Source organism: Oncorhynchus mykiss, chromosome 11, assembly GCF_057628025.1.
Source record: "Oncorhynchus mykiss isolate SJ-2025 chromosome 11, ASM5762802v1, whole genome shotgun sequence".
Taxonomy (NCBI): domain Eukaryota; kingdom Metazoa; phylum Chordata; class Actinopteri; order Salmoniformes; family Salmonidae; genus Oncorhynchus; species Oncorhynchus mykiss.
The window spans coordinates 43,426,375-43,443,167 of NC_143032.1; the positions used below are offsets into that span (position 1 = coordinate 43,426,375).

The window sequence follows — 16,793 nt, forward strand, 5'->3', positions numbered from 1 at the left end:
CTGGGGGAGACCCGTCAGGAAGTCCAGGATCCAGTTGCAGAGGGAGGTGTTTAGTCCCAGGGTCCTTAGCTTAGTGATGAGATTTGAGGGCACTATGGTGTTGAACGCTGAACTCTAGTCAATGAACAGCATTCTCACAAAGATGTTCCTTTTGTCAAGGTGGGTAGAGCAATAAAGATACGTGTCGGACAGTCATTCCTATGGGATCAACACCACCACAGAGTTTTTAGTATGAGGTTAACGGTTAATTGTTATTGGACCGGTCATGCTTATCGGTCTGTAGGTTCATTTGTAGAATTTTGTGGAATTAAATTGCTGCGTGTTAAGTCACAATGCATTTTATTTATCATATGCACACTGCATAGAGAGGTTGAGGAGTGGAATAGCCTATCACCTGTTAGACAGTGTGCGAGTAGCTCTTCAAAAAGCCTGTAGGCTACTGGAGTGAAGCCTGCTTTTGTAAGCGCAACAAATAACAATTCGAAATGCAATCGTGTGTTAAAACTTGGAGGCCTCCTCCAGATTGGCACAGTCACTACAGACCCGGGTGCGATCCCAGGCTGTCACCAGGAGACCCATGAGGCAGCGCACAATTGGCCCTGCGTCGTCCGGGTTAGGAGAGGGTTTGGCCAGCCGGGAATTCCTTGTCCCATCGTGCTCTAGCGACACCTTGTGGCAGGACGGGCGTCTGCAAGTGGACTTCGGTCGCCAGCTGGACGGTGTTCCCTCCGACACATTGGTGCGGCTGGCTTCCAGGTTAAGCAAGCAGTGCGGCAAGAAGCTGTGCGGCTTGGCACGGTTGTGTTTCGGAGGATGCATGGCTCTCGACCTTTGCCTCTCCCGAGTCCATAGGGGAGTGGCAGCGATGGGACAAGACTAACTGCCAATTGGATATCACAAAATTGGGGAGAAAAAGGGATAAAAATATATAAACAAAAAAAACATTTCCAAAAATAAATAAAAATGGTGGCCATGATTAAAAAAAATAAGCTATTTTTATCTCAATCTCAACTCATAATTCGCCATCCAGATGTATAGGGTATAGCCTGCTTACACTTTGCAACACACCACTTTGCAATGTGAGACTGAGGAAGTATAATTGTTTGAAACCTGAATGTTTTACTTTACAAACAATGAAGCATGCCTTACCTTGGTTCAAAGTATCCACGTGAAAGTCTATCCATAGAAACGTGGAGGCAATTGTCTCTCCTGTTCTATTGGATTTTATATAAACTTTCTTTCGTTGTCCAGAAGCCGTAGGCACAATCCTAGTCACAACAGCAACCCCATACTTGTTGCCATTTAGATTCCCCCTCTTTATAAGTTTCTAACAGAGATTTTCACCTCTTTCGCATATGTAACTGCTCGCAATAGGTTCACTGTGTTTTTTTTTGCAAATTGCATTTGGGCAAATGTTTAAAAATGACGTTATATTATTTGCTTCATTACAGGAGTTGCATATTCAATAATAGGCTATAGCATTTGACTATAAGATTGTTGTATGTTTCCATTAATATAAATCATTCAATTTCTATAATTCCAACAGTTCACCCAAGTGTTCTGGTATATATCGCAAGTCAAATCGCAACTACAATATTTGAAAAAAAATATGACACTATTCGCCCATGTCCTGCAGACCTTGTGTGTGTGTGTGTGGGGGGGGGGGGGTCGTGGGTCTGGCATTTTAATAGGCTTAGGTAGGCTGTGAGGCATGGGGAGATGTGAGCTGTGATGTAACTGGGAGCAGTGGAAAGTTTCTCAGGGGGATCAGACAGAAGTCCTGGAGCACTACACCATCACCCTGACTATGCAGAGGTCTCTCACACGCACGCACCTGCCTCTCACAGCCAAGCCGTAACTAGACACTGTGAGAGCAGTGTAGAGTTTCATTCACAGCCAGTGACCACTACTATACATATCACGTGTAAAGCAGCAGTCTAGACATCATCTGTTAGGCTGTCACCTGTATTACAAGGATTGAAAATTAAATAGTGGAAAGCAGACACACTGAGGAAGGTGCAGGCGAATACTTTGGGTGTGCTACTGGGACATGTTGCTGTGGAAAAGAGCATACACAAATCCAAATATATAATATATCTCTATATCAGTGCTGGCCTTATTTCAACCTTTATATTAACAGATTGTTCAAACTTCGTCTGATAATGGAAAAAGCGAGTAATGAAAGGTGGTATTAGATGGGTATGGCTCCATGTGAATGAGAATCCAGTTGTTTCTCTGGTTTGATCAGCTTCCCTTCCCCCAATCCTTACCTTCACTATTAGCGGGGAAAATTCTAAATTGACCCAAGAGCAATTTCTAGGGGAAACTTCACCTTTACACACCCTAGATGCCTGTGACTGGGGTGTGGCGCAGCGGTCTAAGGCACTGCATCTCAGCGCTAAAGGCGTCACTACAGACCCTGGTTCGATTCCAGGCTGTATCACAACTGGCCGTGATTGGGAGTCCCATAGGGCGGCACACAATTGGCCCAGCGTCGTCCGGGTCAGAGTTTGGCCGGGGTAGGCCGCCTAGTTAAATAAAGGTTCAATAATTATTGACAGACGTCAGACTGCAGTGAGAGGATCACTGTGACACTGCCTGCTGCCCCCTTCATCCACATATTTAAACAAACCTTCTGCTACACTCCGTCTGGCCAAGGAGCAAACACACACACACACACCACACACTAGGCTTGGGTGATATACCGTTTATACCGTATACCAGAGTATTTAGAAATACCGACTATATTTCAATAACGATTATCAATAATGTGGGATGCGTGCTACGCCAGTATCAAAATATATCAGATTGACATGGAAAATTACTCAGTGTCCCCCTCAGGTGGCGAAGAAGTATAATACACCTAAACTAACAAAACCAAAAAATAAGTTAAGTATAACTAAAATAAATCTATGATGTGTTGAATAAATTATATTCAGCTCAGGGCTCCAGCTATGCATTTGATTTGCTGACTTGCTAGCTAAGTGGCTAGATGTCAAGAGCAAGCTTCTTGGTTACAGCAGAGACATTCAATCCCCTCCTGGATCAAGATCCATGTTGCCCCAATAATGTGTGCGTAAAAAAAAATCTGTTGAGGTGCACTTTGAAGATGCTAGAACGATCCATATTTACTTTTCCTCTGCAAACGAGGAATGAAGAGAAATCTGACAACCCCATATTAAAATGGTTTATGTATGTACCTAGTCGGCTTGTTGTTGTGTGTTCTATGCGAGATAAATGTTCCTCTCTCGAGGCGCAATCAAGTTACGATAGGGAGGGAAACCTGCATTCTGACAAGCAGTTAATGCACAACAATTCTTGCAATCGCGGGGAAAACTGTAGTTTTAATGGCTTTGTTAAAAAGGGGGTGATCTCAGCTTTCCATTCCTACTTTATTTATTTATCAACTCATAAATATGCGGGAACTGCACCATTTTAAACCCCAAGTTTAAAATGGTGACGCACTTTACAATTCACCTTGAGTGCATAGGGGAGAGTGGGGCTAAATCTAACATGTGCCAATTGTAGGGTCACTTGGGGTAAAATGCCACCCTACCTCAATCTTTTTTGGTGGAGGAGTGACTTAAATTGTGATGAGAAAGATTTGATTTATAGTTGAGCAAGAGTAGCGGCAACCAGGGAAGGTGTTTAAGGAAAAAAATGTGATGTGGTTTCCGTGAGAAGTACAGGCAGAGGTGCCACACCACAAGTTACCCTAACATGTAGGCTTAAATTATATTCATTGCGTTTACGCATGTTTTTGGGGAGATACTAATTAAAATATCTGAGGGGACCCCCAAAACAAAGGGGGGAGGGAACTCCCCTTCAATGCAATCCCCCCCCCCCCCATCATCCCCTAACCACTGGTCTGTAGTGCTACTGTCACTGTGCAGGTGGTCTGTGCAGATAAATAACAGACAAAGACAGCCTCATGCATATTTGAGAGGAGTGTCTCAGTACAGGTTTGGGTCAGTGCAGTGCAGTGGGGGCTTTCATAGAGAAAGACTGAACAACTCAGCTCCCCACCTCCTCAACTCTCCCTTTCTCCATCCACTACTCTTTTCTCTTTTACTGTTTCCATTGCTCACCATCCTTATTGCCTTTTTCTCTCACTAGGCTCTAATTTTACTCTCTGTCCTTTCGACACCCACCATCTCAGATTGTTCTGAAACTGTTCTGTAGTTAGAAACAGATAAGATTAGCATTCCTGAAACACAGTGAATATAATTTAGGCATACCTGTTATGGTAACTTGAGGTAAACCGCCACCTGGGGTAATGCCCCCTGCCTGTACTTCCAACAGAAACCACTTCATGTCATAATTTCCCCCCCAAACAAGTTCCCTGGTTGACACTACTCTTTAACAACTAAAAATCTAATCTGTCTCATCAAAAAATGTTCAGTCACTCCCCCCAAAAAAGATTGAGGTAGGGTGGCATTTTACCCCAAGTTACCCTACAAATGACCAGTGTTAGCCTTTGCCCCACTCTCCCCTATGCACTCATGGTGAATTGTGACCCGATTCAGGAGACTAGGCGTATGTCGCAAGTCACAACTTTACAGGAGAGCCTTTGAAAAAACATTTTGTGTTTTTTAATCAAAATGTGTTTTTTGGCAGAAATGCCTTCTCGAACATGTGAACTTTCATGTGCCTTAATAACAAACTTGAATGCCATCTGTAAATACGAATACAATTGTTAAAATTACGAGCCTTGTTGGTTAAGCCACAGAAAGAGTTAGCAACCTTCCCACTCTAGCCATGATTGGCTGAGATAATGAGTGGGCTGGACATGCCAAGAGAGGATTTCAGATTGGTCTGCCACATTGAAGGTGTCTGTCTATTTGAGCTCATCAGTCTGTGTTGGTAATCCTGTCAAACGTGGCTTTTAAAAAAAAGTATTGTGTAGTGGAGCTGCATAAGTGTTGCTCTCCATTTTCTGGAGGATCAAGTTTTTGAAATGAGTGGAATTGGAATATGATAGCTAAAGAGATGGAGAAAACACTTGTCTCCGGATTACATTTTCAAACTAAGGGCAACCGTGGTATGGCATTCCCGACAGAGAGACACGTCCATGAGGCATGTTGATGTATGCAGGGAAGATAGCTAGATACATTTTCATATTTTACACGTTTCAAATTTGGACAGAAAGTGGTTTAATTTCAATCTAGTGTTCTGTTAGCTAGCTACGTTCATTGTTTACCTACAGTAGAAGTCGTAAGTTTACATACACTTAGGTTGGAGTCATTAAAACTTGTTTTTCAACCACTCCACACATTTCTTGTTAACAAACTACAGTTTTGTCAAGTCGGTTAGGACATCCCCTTTGTGCATGACACAAGTCATTTTTACAACAATTGTTTACAGACAGATTATTTCACTTATAATTCACTGTATCACAATTCCAGTGGATCAGAAGTTTACATACACTAAGTTGACTGTGCCTTTAAACAGCTTGGAAAATTCCAGAAAATGTCATGGCTTTAGAAGCTTCTGATAGGCTAATTGACATAATTTGAGTCAATTGGAGGTGTACCTGTGAATGTATTTCAAGGCATACCTTCAAACTCAATGCCTCTTTGCTTGACATCATGGGAAAATCAAAAGAAATCAGCCAAGAACTCATTAAAAAAAACTATTGTAGACGGGTTCATCCTTGGGAGTAATTTCCAAATGCCTGAAGGTACCACGTTCATCTGTACAAACAATAGTACGCATGTATAAACACCATGGGACCACGTAGCTGTCATACAGCTCAGGAAGGAGACGCGTTCTCTCTCCTAGAGAGGAACGTACTTTGGTGTGAAAAGTGCAAATTAATCCCAGAAAAACAGCAAGGGACCTTGTGAAGATGCTGGAGGAAACAGGTACAAAAGTATCTATATCCACAGTAAAACAAGTATTTTATTGAGATAACCTGAAAGGCCACTCAGCAAGAAAGAAGCCACTGCTCCAAAACCCCCATAAAAAAGCCAGACTACGGTTTGCAACTGCACAAAGAGCGTACTTTTTGGAGAAACGTCCTCTGGTCTGATGAAACAAAAATAGAACTGTTTGGCCATAAGGACCATCGTTATGTTTGGAGGTTTTCTCTAAAGTGAGTTTTTCAAGTTGATCAACTTTCAAAGCAGAATTGCTTACCCATTGTTCCACAAATGCAGTGTATGATATGCCATTTTGTAGCTCTGTCTCTACTTTTATCCAATGTAAAAAAACACCATTTCACATTTTGCTACATAAGACCGAATCCAGGTGGTGAGTCATAATTGTAAAGTGCTTCACCACGATGCTGCTAAAAAAAAAGTGCAGTTCACATATTTAGGAGTTGATACCATCACTAGATTCACAGGGAATACATTACAAAGGTTGAAGAAGCAATACTCCAAGCAGCAGCTCCATATTGTCAGACATAGAAAACTGATACTGTATACTGGTTGTTGGGGTGGGATTGGCTTTGGGGGTCTGTGGGTGGCTATTGATAATTTTATTGGATTCTTCAGGTATTACTAATTGTCAAGAAGAATTATGGTCCTAATCGGATGTTGGGTACAATATTTATTTTATATTATATGAATACTGTACATTAAAAATGGCCAATTTGGGTGCAAACAATTAGCTTAATTTCTCAGAGATCAAATGATATATTAAAAAATGTCACAGGAATGCTAATCTTATCTTTTTCTAGATACAGAAACCATTTCAGAGCAATCATGCAAAGGTGGGTGACATGACTTGCTGAAATTACATGGAATGACCCATTTCTCTTTCCCCTCTGTTTCTCTCTCTCTGTCTCTCTCTCTCTGTTAGGGCCATGCGATGAGCAGCAGGCAGACGCGTCTCTCTCCACTCCCTCATCTCTCTCCCTTTGAGTTATGTAACCGTTCCAGTGGTAGCAGCCGTTCGACCCCAGCGCTCCATAAACCCGATCTCTCATCCTGCTCTTCCTCCCCCACCACCTCCTCTTCCTCAGGGCTAGAGTTCACCCTAACACCATGACACAGCTGGCTGCCTGTAACACCCCTCTGAGGATGACCACACACACACACACCACACACACACAACAATCCCAAGTATGAAAAGATAGATGTGTTATTATAAATGTATGACATTTGCAGAAACTTGGGACGTTTTAAACTGACTGTTAAGTCGCCTCCCTTCATGGAAAATTACTAATCGCTGATAGGTAGGGCGCTCACACCTTCGCAAAATGTGAACCATAGGCTATGTATTGATGCAGTTCTGCATACAGAAGAGCAGGTATGTGTGTGTGCTGTGTCTGTGGATCTGTGCATCTCTGTGTGTGTGTGTGTGTGTGTGTGTCTGAGAGAACACAGAGAGGGATCTGTGGCGACAGCGGCTGCCACAGGCGAGGGGGGCACAGACTGGTTATATAAGGCAGTCTGGTCTAGTCTGCTGTTTTTGCCTGGCTGTATACAGGTCCAGGGGAGAGGCAGGGGCACCCAGCTACATCGTCCTGTACTATTAAACTGTCCTGGGTTTTTGGCACACACACACAAATGCATGTACACAATACACACATCAATACACACATTCACACTTCAATATGCATGCAGCGCTTCATAAGCGCCATGTACACGTCACCAAAACATCACCTGGGAATACCACTAACTGCTTAGGCACATGTAGGCACAACACCAAATGCACTTAAAAACACACAAACTGTAACTGTCATTGCCATCTCAAAAGAGGCGACTTATCATTAGAAAGAACCTCCCTCGCAACATTCATACTGTTGTCCGCGTTTTACGTGAAAGCATTGCACTCACAAATGTACCAGGAAACCAGCTGCCCACACGAACACCGTGTTACCTTGGACTGCAGGATATTTGTCACTCCTGTGTCACTCCACTCAGCTCAGGCCTTCAGCTTGGGTGCCTCTGCTCTGTCATGGTTGGCAGTCTCAGCCTCTGGCATTGGGCATGACTCTGCCTGTCTGCCCCAGTCACCCTCAACAGCCTCTCTCTCCCTCGCTCTCTGTCACTGCGGTAGCCACTCAAGACATACACTGCTGGCTGCCTCTTCCATGTGGGTCAATGCAGCATGTTATCTCCTAACTGTTGACACAGACAGAACAGGCCCTGGTCACTATAGTGGCTTGCTTTGTCCTGTATCCTCTAGAATTAATACATATGATAAGGTATAGAATATGAACTAAAGGCAGGCATTCAATGACAGGAGCAGCAGACCATTTTTTTTAGCACAATGTTAAATTCTACTTCCTGAGCACAGGGCCTAAGCGGATGGAATGCTATGTGTTTATAACAACATGTTTGGGGATTACACTACCTCTCATGTCCTCCCTAAGAAAATGTCACCTTTCCGCACATCACATTGGGTTTGGCCAACATATAACCAAAGCACGTTTCTAACATGGGATTTGGAGTACTGACTGGCAGTCTCCTTAGCTGTGACACTGCTACAGCCACATAGTGTAATCTAACCCTCTGAATGACCTGGATCACTATTAAGAGCAGATTGTGTGTTATGTTGATCATAAAGCAACAATCCATTTGAACTGCTATTTAGATTTTCTATGAAATAGTGCATGGTAAAACATTGAGGGAAACAAGAAACATCAATGGAGGGTGTTTTGACTGATTGTCTGTGCAGCCATTCATAACCAAGCATCTGGCTCATTTGTATTTTTTCTACTGTATGAGACCCAGTCTTGTAGGAAACTGATAGACTACTTCATTGCATTTCCAGTGCTGACAAGAATTATCCCCAAAATATACAGGAAACTACTGGAAGTCCAACGTCAATCGAGTTAGAATTGATAGACCAAAGCATGTTAACGTAGCGGGTAAATGGGATACAACCCAAAATAGATGCATTGACACTCTTGCGTAACGGACCCAGCCTATTGCTGCACCACAACGAAATGCAAGCAGCTTTCAAGCAGCAGGACACCTGCGCACAACAACAACAAAAACTACCGTCATTATTCGTGTTACATTGGAGCCTACAAGTCTCCCGGAGCGAAGAGGCTAATTGTAGCCTATTGTTGACAGTTCCAATTTTTCGGAACCAGTGAGATTATTTCATAATAGAGAGATTATTTCATAATCTCCTAAAGCAAACCGAAACACAAAGTGAACACGTGACCATGTGGATGCAAAACTGTTGTACTGACGTTTCCCCCCTACCTTCCGACTGTTCCGGTATTGACCCACATGCCACTCCGCGCCAAGTTCGACCGAGCACAGGAGACGAGCGGAGGCAAGAAGAGTTGTCAACTAACTCAAGAGCCTTGAGAGAACCAACGTTACTGTGAATGTTGCCCAAAAACTGTCACAAAGATAGCATCTTCCTTCTTCTCGCTGTTCTCTTACAGTGATTCCAGGCTGCTCACTAACTCCTTTGCATCTAGCTAAAGCACTAACTCTGAACTTTTACCTAAAACTGGGGTTATTTGGTGAAATATTAACCATCGCTAGTTCTAACTATGTCACCTATGAGGCACCCGTCGGTGTTTTTGTTTCTCCAGCTGATTTGTTCTAAAGCACACCCCCATGGGTCTGCGTCATGAGATCGGGATGGATGGGAGCCAATGGTAAGGAGCTGTGCTCTTCCTGTTACCGCCCCGAAGCAGGTTTCCCCGCCCCGTTTAACTCAAAACACGCCACTTCTGTCTTTGGTCTTTCTGCTTTATTTATTAACAGCAATGCCACAAATTCAACTCGTGTCTTTTGACGCACACTGTAGATGTAAACATTCAGGTTGAATATCTATAATTTTTAAATACTTGACACAGCCTATTACACAGTTATTGATGTCGCATTACTTGATCTAATATTGCAAGCTAACCAAATGACTATAGGGTACTTCACTCACCAAAAACAACACACAAACATTTTCAAATTCAGCTAAATGTTTGCCAAACATCACTGTGAGGCTCTCTGGCTAGTTAAGTAAGTTCAATGGTATGGCAACTACATACCACACACAGTGACACCAACAGTCATGTGCTCAGCCACTGCTGTAAATATAGGAGCACATACTGTAGATGGCACTGTAGATGAGAAAGGTAAGCCTCCCCACCTGTATAATGAATTAGCCATTCTTTGTCATGGACGGAATGTCTGGGAATTCAATGCCTGGAATGTTAAGCTTACCCACAGGGGAATAAATGCCCCAAATAAAAAATTATCTAATGGAATGCATTACTTTGTATTTTCATTATAAGGGCATAGATTTAACACTTAATACCCATACACTGTGACCAGACAATGTGTCCTGTAGGATGTTAATTTTGGCATCACAGGTCATAAGGTCATTACTATGGTTACAATAATAAAAGTGACCTTTAGCCTTCGGCCTATTCATGACAGTGCTGAGGTTGGCCCACTATTGACAATGTGCACATCCGATTCATAGTAAATCAAGGAAGAACAGGTGCCATTATATCTGAGTAGTCTCGAACCTACATGTCCAATGTTTGATCAAACACTATAACCTTGTTCAACATTCAAATTAAAATACCTATGGTCATACACACTTATATAGGCATAGTCCAAAATGTAGGTGCCTGACTAATGATACATACATGATGCTAATGATACATACAAGAACAGAAAGGCCCTCACACTGTATGCTATTAATTACCTTCTTTAATGAAATCAAACAGGACCTGAGGAAGATGACCTCTGACCTCTTGATGAAAATGTTGTCATTAAAGGTGGGAATTAGGACCAACATTTAAATGAGTTACCCAAAAAGCCTTCTCTACTGCAGTGTTTCCCAACCCTGGTCCTCAAGTACCCCCCGGCAGGACACCGTTTTGTTGGCTTGATGATTAGTTGACAAGTTGAATCAGGTGTGCTTGTCCAGGGTTACAATAAAAATGTGTACTGTTGGGGGTACTCGAGGACCAGGGTTGGGATACACTGCTCTACTATGTATAAGGAAAAGGCTGACATCCCCTGGTGGATCTAGGTACTGCATTTTCCAAAAGAAAGGCTTGAGGAGTGTAGCCTGTTATTGCTAGGGAACAGCTTAGTTTACGCCCCCTGTTCCCACAGTCTTGTCAATGCATTCACTCAGCCCTGTCCGTCAGCCGACACACACACACACACACACACACACACACAAAGCCCTCACCATACAGGGGTGGGAGCAGTAGAGGTGCAGGGGTAAAATCACAGTGGAAGCCATGCCAAGCCAGTAAAGAAAAGCCATATTACAATCTATGTTGTGATAATTGCGTTGTTTTTTCTATAACCCGTTCGTTCATACGCCACCGTGATATATAATAAGGCTGTGACAACAGAAAGACAACAGTCACACAGTGGCAGAATAAACTACACATACGTCACAAAACTGGAGAGCAACATCTGTTCGGTGAAGTCCACAAAGCAAATATTGCATGTATGACCTGCAGCATGGTCAAGCAAGTTAATGTTTTCGACAGTTTTACTAAATAACTACTGATTTAGAACCCCCAACTAAGCACAAAGACAACAGGAGCACTGCCTGGCAAAACGGTCTATGGCTCTGTCATACAATACGCTTTCAGTTTTTATTATCATAGTCTACCGAGCTAAAATACTTGCCAGCCTAACTTCCTCACTTGGGCATCAAGGAAGCAGCTAAGTTAGCTAACTAGTTAACTTGTGCCTACTAGGCTACATCTAGGCTACATATTGAACTTCAATCGTCTCAGGCCAGCGGCCTAACATATTAAATGATCCGAATCGGAAGAGACAGAGGGGCGCTGTTTCCCTCGCTGGGATGATTTCTCCGGTGAGATTCAGCCACTTGCTAATTGACTGAAAATTATGAAAACGCAGAGCTACATTAAAAAAAAAAATATTTTTATTGGTCAAATATTTGGAGAAGCCTGGCTTCCCTTGGCATCCATGAATACATGCCACTGACTGGGAGTGTCTATAGCAGTGCCCACAGCAGCCAGTCCTGAGAAAGTGATGCCCCCTGGCCCCTCTGGCATGGCTCAAATGGAACGCCATGAATGATGGGGTTGGAATGTTGTATAAAACGGGGGGTCTTGGTTTTGCAATCGGGGTCATAGAATTTGGAAAGGCAGCGCTTGTTAAGGAGAGACCTTGTGAGCGAACTTTCAAATGCATGCTGTGGTTGTGGCTGCCCTATTTCAGTTGCAAGAAGCACAAGGCTTGTATCAGTGTTTTATGACTATGTTATTAAAATTGCAGGCCTCCGTAACATTATCGTTAAATGTGTGTGGAAATGTCTCCTTGCTGGTGTACTGTAATGAACGGTGGGTTGAGAATGAGATGAGGCCATAGATCAAGGAAGGGAGTTATATTATCGAAACAAAGTCAATTCTTAAAAAAAAAACACGCAAGTGTTCTTAAGGAGACTCTGCCATATTTGTTGATTTAGCTCTCTTCAGTGCGCACGCACACACACACACACACACACACACACACACACACACACACACACACTACATCAAGGTTGGAAAACTGAGCCGGTCTCTGTATGTTCTAGTAATGTCTGTCCGCCTGTCTGTATCTCTTTCTCTCTGTGCCCCGAGAGCCCCTGACCCTGAGACATACGCCCCAGAGCTCACCAAAAGGAGGCACATTCTTTCACACACAGACACTACTCTCAAAAGCCCGGCAGCTCACCCCAATGCCCTATGCCCAATGCCCATACTGGAGCTTACATCTAGCTGTCAAAACACCAAGCATCTTCCACCACACCCACAGAGAGCTTCACTCAGTCAGACACTATGCGATAGCCAGCGGCATCGGCCTCCACACTCTGACACAAGTAGGTCCGTGCCAAAGTGGGCCATCCAACAGTCTCCCAACGCTTGAGGATATTTCAAAGTCAGTAGGGAGGGAGCTTGTTTTTTTCTTGCACAGGGAAGTGGAGTTTGCTGCTTGCTTGTCCTCAGGGAAACTTAGAGGTCAAGGGTGAAGGGTGACGATGGTGTTATTGGAGGGGCAGGCAACCTTGTGGAAAAGAGTGAAGTTGGCATTCCTAAACATGCACGCATGCACGCACGCTCGCACACACACGTCGCACTGGGTCTGAACCCCCCCCCGTGCAACTGGGTCTTGGACTTACTGATAGGCCAACCCAAATGGTGAAGGTAGGCAACAACACCTCCACCATGCTGATCCTCAACACAGGGGCCCCACAGGGGTGCGTGCTCATCCCCCTCCTATACTCCCTGTTCACCCATGACTGCGTGGCCACGAACGTCCCCAACTCAATCATCAAGTTTGCTGACAACACAACAGTGGTTGGTCTGATTACCAACAACAATGAGACAGCCTACAGAGAGGAGGTGAGGGCCCTGGCGTAGGGTGGTGCCAGGACCATAACGTTCCGCTTTAAATTACTTTTGGCTCATAAAGTCTTCATAATGCCTTCATAAACACAACATAATTGTTACAAAGCATCTATAACTGTATGCCATGCTTTATAAAGGGTTCATAAATATGGCATAACTGTGGAACATAATCATCAATATCAAATGTGACATCAAATCAAACTTTTTGTCACATGTGTCGAATACAACAAGTGTAGACCTTACCGTGAAATGCTTACATTCAAGCCCTTAACCAACAGCGCATTTCAAAAAGAGTTAAGAAAATATTTACCAAATATACTAAAGTAAAAAATAATAAAAAGTAACACAATCAAATAACAAGGCTATATACAGGGGGTACCGGTACAGAGTCCGTGTGCGGACGTACATTTTAGCTGAGGTAATTTGTACATGTAGGTAAGGGTGAAGTGACTATGCATAGATAATAAACCGTGAGTAGCAGCAGTGTACAAAACAAATGGGGGGAGGTGGTGTCAATTTAAATAGTCCGGTGGCCATTTGAATTTTTATTAATTGTTCAGCAGTCTTATGGTTTGGGGGTAGAAGCTGTTAAGGAGCCTTTTGGTCCTAGACTTGGCGCTCCTGTACCGCTTGCCATGTGGTAGCAGAGAAAAAAACGCTATGACAATTTTATAGGCTTTCCTCTGACTCTGCCTATTATATAGGTCCTGGATGGCAGGAAGCTTGGCTCCATTGATGTACAGGGCGGTACTCCCTACCCTCTGCAGCGCCTTACGGTCAGATGCCAAGGAGTTGTCATACCAGGCGGTGATGCAGCCGGTCAGGATGCTCTCGATGGTGCAGTTGTAGAACTATTGAGGATCTGGGGGCCCACGCCAAATCTTTTCAGTCTCCTGAGGGGGAAAAGGTTTTGTCGTGCCCTCTTCACAACTGTCTTGGTGTGCTTGGACCATGATAGTTCATTGGTGATGTGGACACTAAGTAACTTGAAACTCTCGACCCACTCCACTATACCCCATCGATGTTCAGCCTGCCTTTTCCTGTAGTCCACGATCAGCTGCTTTGTCTTGCTCACATTGAGGGAGAGGTTGTTGTCCTGGCACCACACAGCCAGTTATTTGACCTGCTCCGTATAGGCTGTCTCATCGTTGTCGGTGATCAGGCCTACCACTGTTGTGTCGTCAGCAAACTTAATGATGGTGTTAAAGTCTTGTTTGGCCACGCAGTTGTGGGTGAACAAGGAATACAGGAGGGGACTAAGTAACCACCCATGTGGGGCCCCAGTGTTGAGGATCAGCGTGGCAGACGTGTTGTTGCCTACCCTTACCACCTGGGAGAGGCCTGTAAGGAAGTCCAAGATCCAGTTGCAGAGGGAGGCGTTTAGTCCCAGGGTCCTTAGCTTAGTGAGGAGCTTCGTGGGCAATATGGTGTTGAACGCTGAGCTGTAGTCAATGAACAGCATTCTCACATAGGTATTCCTTTTGTCCAGGTGGGAAAGGGCAGTGTGGAGTGCGATTAAGATTGCGTCATCTGTGGATATGTTGGGGCGGTATGCGAATTGGAGTGGGTGTAGGGTATCCGGGAGGATGCTGTTGATGTGAGCCATGACCAGCCTTTCAAATCACTTCATTGCTGCCGACATGAGTGCTACGGGGCAGTAATAGTTTAGGCAGGTTACCTTCACTTCCTTGGGCACTGGGACTATGGTGGTCTGCTTGAAACATATACACTACCATTCAAAAGTTTGGGGTCACTTAGAAACGTCCTTGTTTTTGAAAGAAAAGCACCATTTTTTTCCATTAAAATAACCTGAAATTGATCAGAAATACAGTGTAGACATTATTAATGTTGTAAATGAATACTGTAGCTGGAAACGGAAGATTTTTTATGAATATCTAGAAATACGTACAGAGGTCCATTATCAGCAACCATCACTCCTGTGTTCCAATGGCACGTTTTGTTAGCTAATCCAAGTTTATAATTTTAAAAGGCTAAATGATCATTAGAAAACCCTTTTGCAATTACGTTAGCACAGCTGAAAACTGTTGTTCTGATTTAAAGAAGCAATAAAACTGCCCTTCTTCAAACTAGTTGAGTATCTGGAGCATCAACATTTGTGGGTTCGATAACGGGCTCAAAATGGCCAGAAACAAAGGCTTTCTTCTGAAACTCATCAGTCTATACTTGTACTGAGAAATGAAGGCTATTCCATGCGAGAAATTGCCAAGAAACTGAAGATCTTGTACAACGCTGTGTACTACTCCCTTCACAGAACAGCACAATCTGGCCCTAACCAGGATGTAAAGTGGGTGCCAGTGTACAACTGAGCAAGAGGACAATACATGAGAGTGTCTAGTTTGAAAAACAGACGCCTCACAAGTCCTCAACTGGCAGCTTCATTAAATAGTACCCGCAAAACACCAGTCTCAACGTTAACAGTGAAGAGGCGAGCTCTCTAGGCAGAGTTGCAAAGAAAAAGCTAATCTCAGACTGGCCAATAAAAAATACAAAATTAAGATGGGCAAAAGAACACAGACACTGGACAGAGGAACTAGAAGTCCAGCATCCCGGAGTTGCCTCTTCACTGTTGACGTTGAGACTGGTGTTTTGCGGGTACTATTTAATGAAGCTGCCAGTTAGGACTAGTTAGGTGTCCTTTTTATCAAACTAGACACTCTAATGTACTTGTCCTCTTAATCAGTTGTGCACCGTGGCCTTCCACTCCTCTTTCTATTCTGATTAGAGCCATAATCTCTGGTCAATTTGATGTTATTTAATGGACAAAAAGTGTGCTTTTCTTTCAAAAACAAGGACATTTCTAAGTGACCCCAAACTTTTGATCAGTAGGTTAGGTATTACAGACTCGGTCAGGGAGAGGTTGAAAATGTCAGTGAAGACACTTGCCAGTTGGTCCGCACATGCTTTGAGTACACATCCTGGTAATTTATCTGGTCCCGCGGCTTTGTGAATGATGACCTGTTTAAAGGTCTTTCTCCTATCGGCTACCTAGATCGTTATCACACAGTCGTCCAGAACAGCTGGTGCTCTTGTGCATGCTTCAGTGTTGCTTGCCTCGAAGCGAGCATAAAAGGCATTTAGCTCATCTGGGTCGTCTGAGGGCATAACGCGATTTCTTATAAGCGTCTGGATTAGTGCCCCACTCCTTGAAAGCCGCAGCTCTAGCCTTTAGCTCGATGCGGATGTTGCCTGTAATCCATGGCTCCTGGTTGGGATATGTATGTACGGTCACTGTGGGGACGACGTCGTCGATGCACTTATTGATGAATCCGGTGACTGAGGTGTTATACTCCTCAATGCTATTGGATGAATCCCAGAACATATTCCAGTCTGTGCTAGAAAACAGTCCTTTAGCATAGCATCCGTGTCATCTGACCACTTCCTTATTGAGCGAGTCACTGGTACTTCCTGCTTTAGTGTTTGCTTGTAAGCAGGAATCAGGAGGATAGAATTATGGTCAAATTTGCCAAATGGT

The 16,793-nt window shown here is 43.7% G+C and overlaps 1 protein-coding gene across 5 annotated transcripts in view; it reads right to left on the minus strand.

Moving 5' to 3' along the window:
* The window catches only part of LOC110535706 (rho-related BTB domain-containing protein 2), a 101,119-nt gene that overhangs the window by 57,290 nt on the left and 27,036 nt on the right, over positions 1 to 16,793 (minus strand). Inside the window, exons 1-2 of one of the 5 annotated variants that reach the window (XM_021620895.3) lie at positions 9,165 to 9,556; positions 7,828 to 8,072 (exon numbers count right to left, since the gene is read on the minus strand). The exons of 3 other annotated variants lie outside the window; for them this stretch is intronic. Coding sequence is in view for 1 of the 2 variants with exons in the window: in XM_021620891.3 (XP_021476566.3) it covers positions 9,165 to 9,193 (29 nt within the window). In the remaining variant the exon portion in view is untranslated. Of the gene's footprint in view, positions 1 to 7,827; positions 8,073 to 9,164; positions 9,568 to 16,793 lie in introns of those variants that run through there. One more of the 5 variants, XM_021620891.3, reaches the window with a different exon arrangement.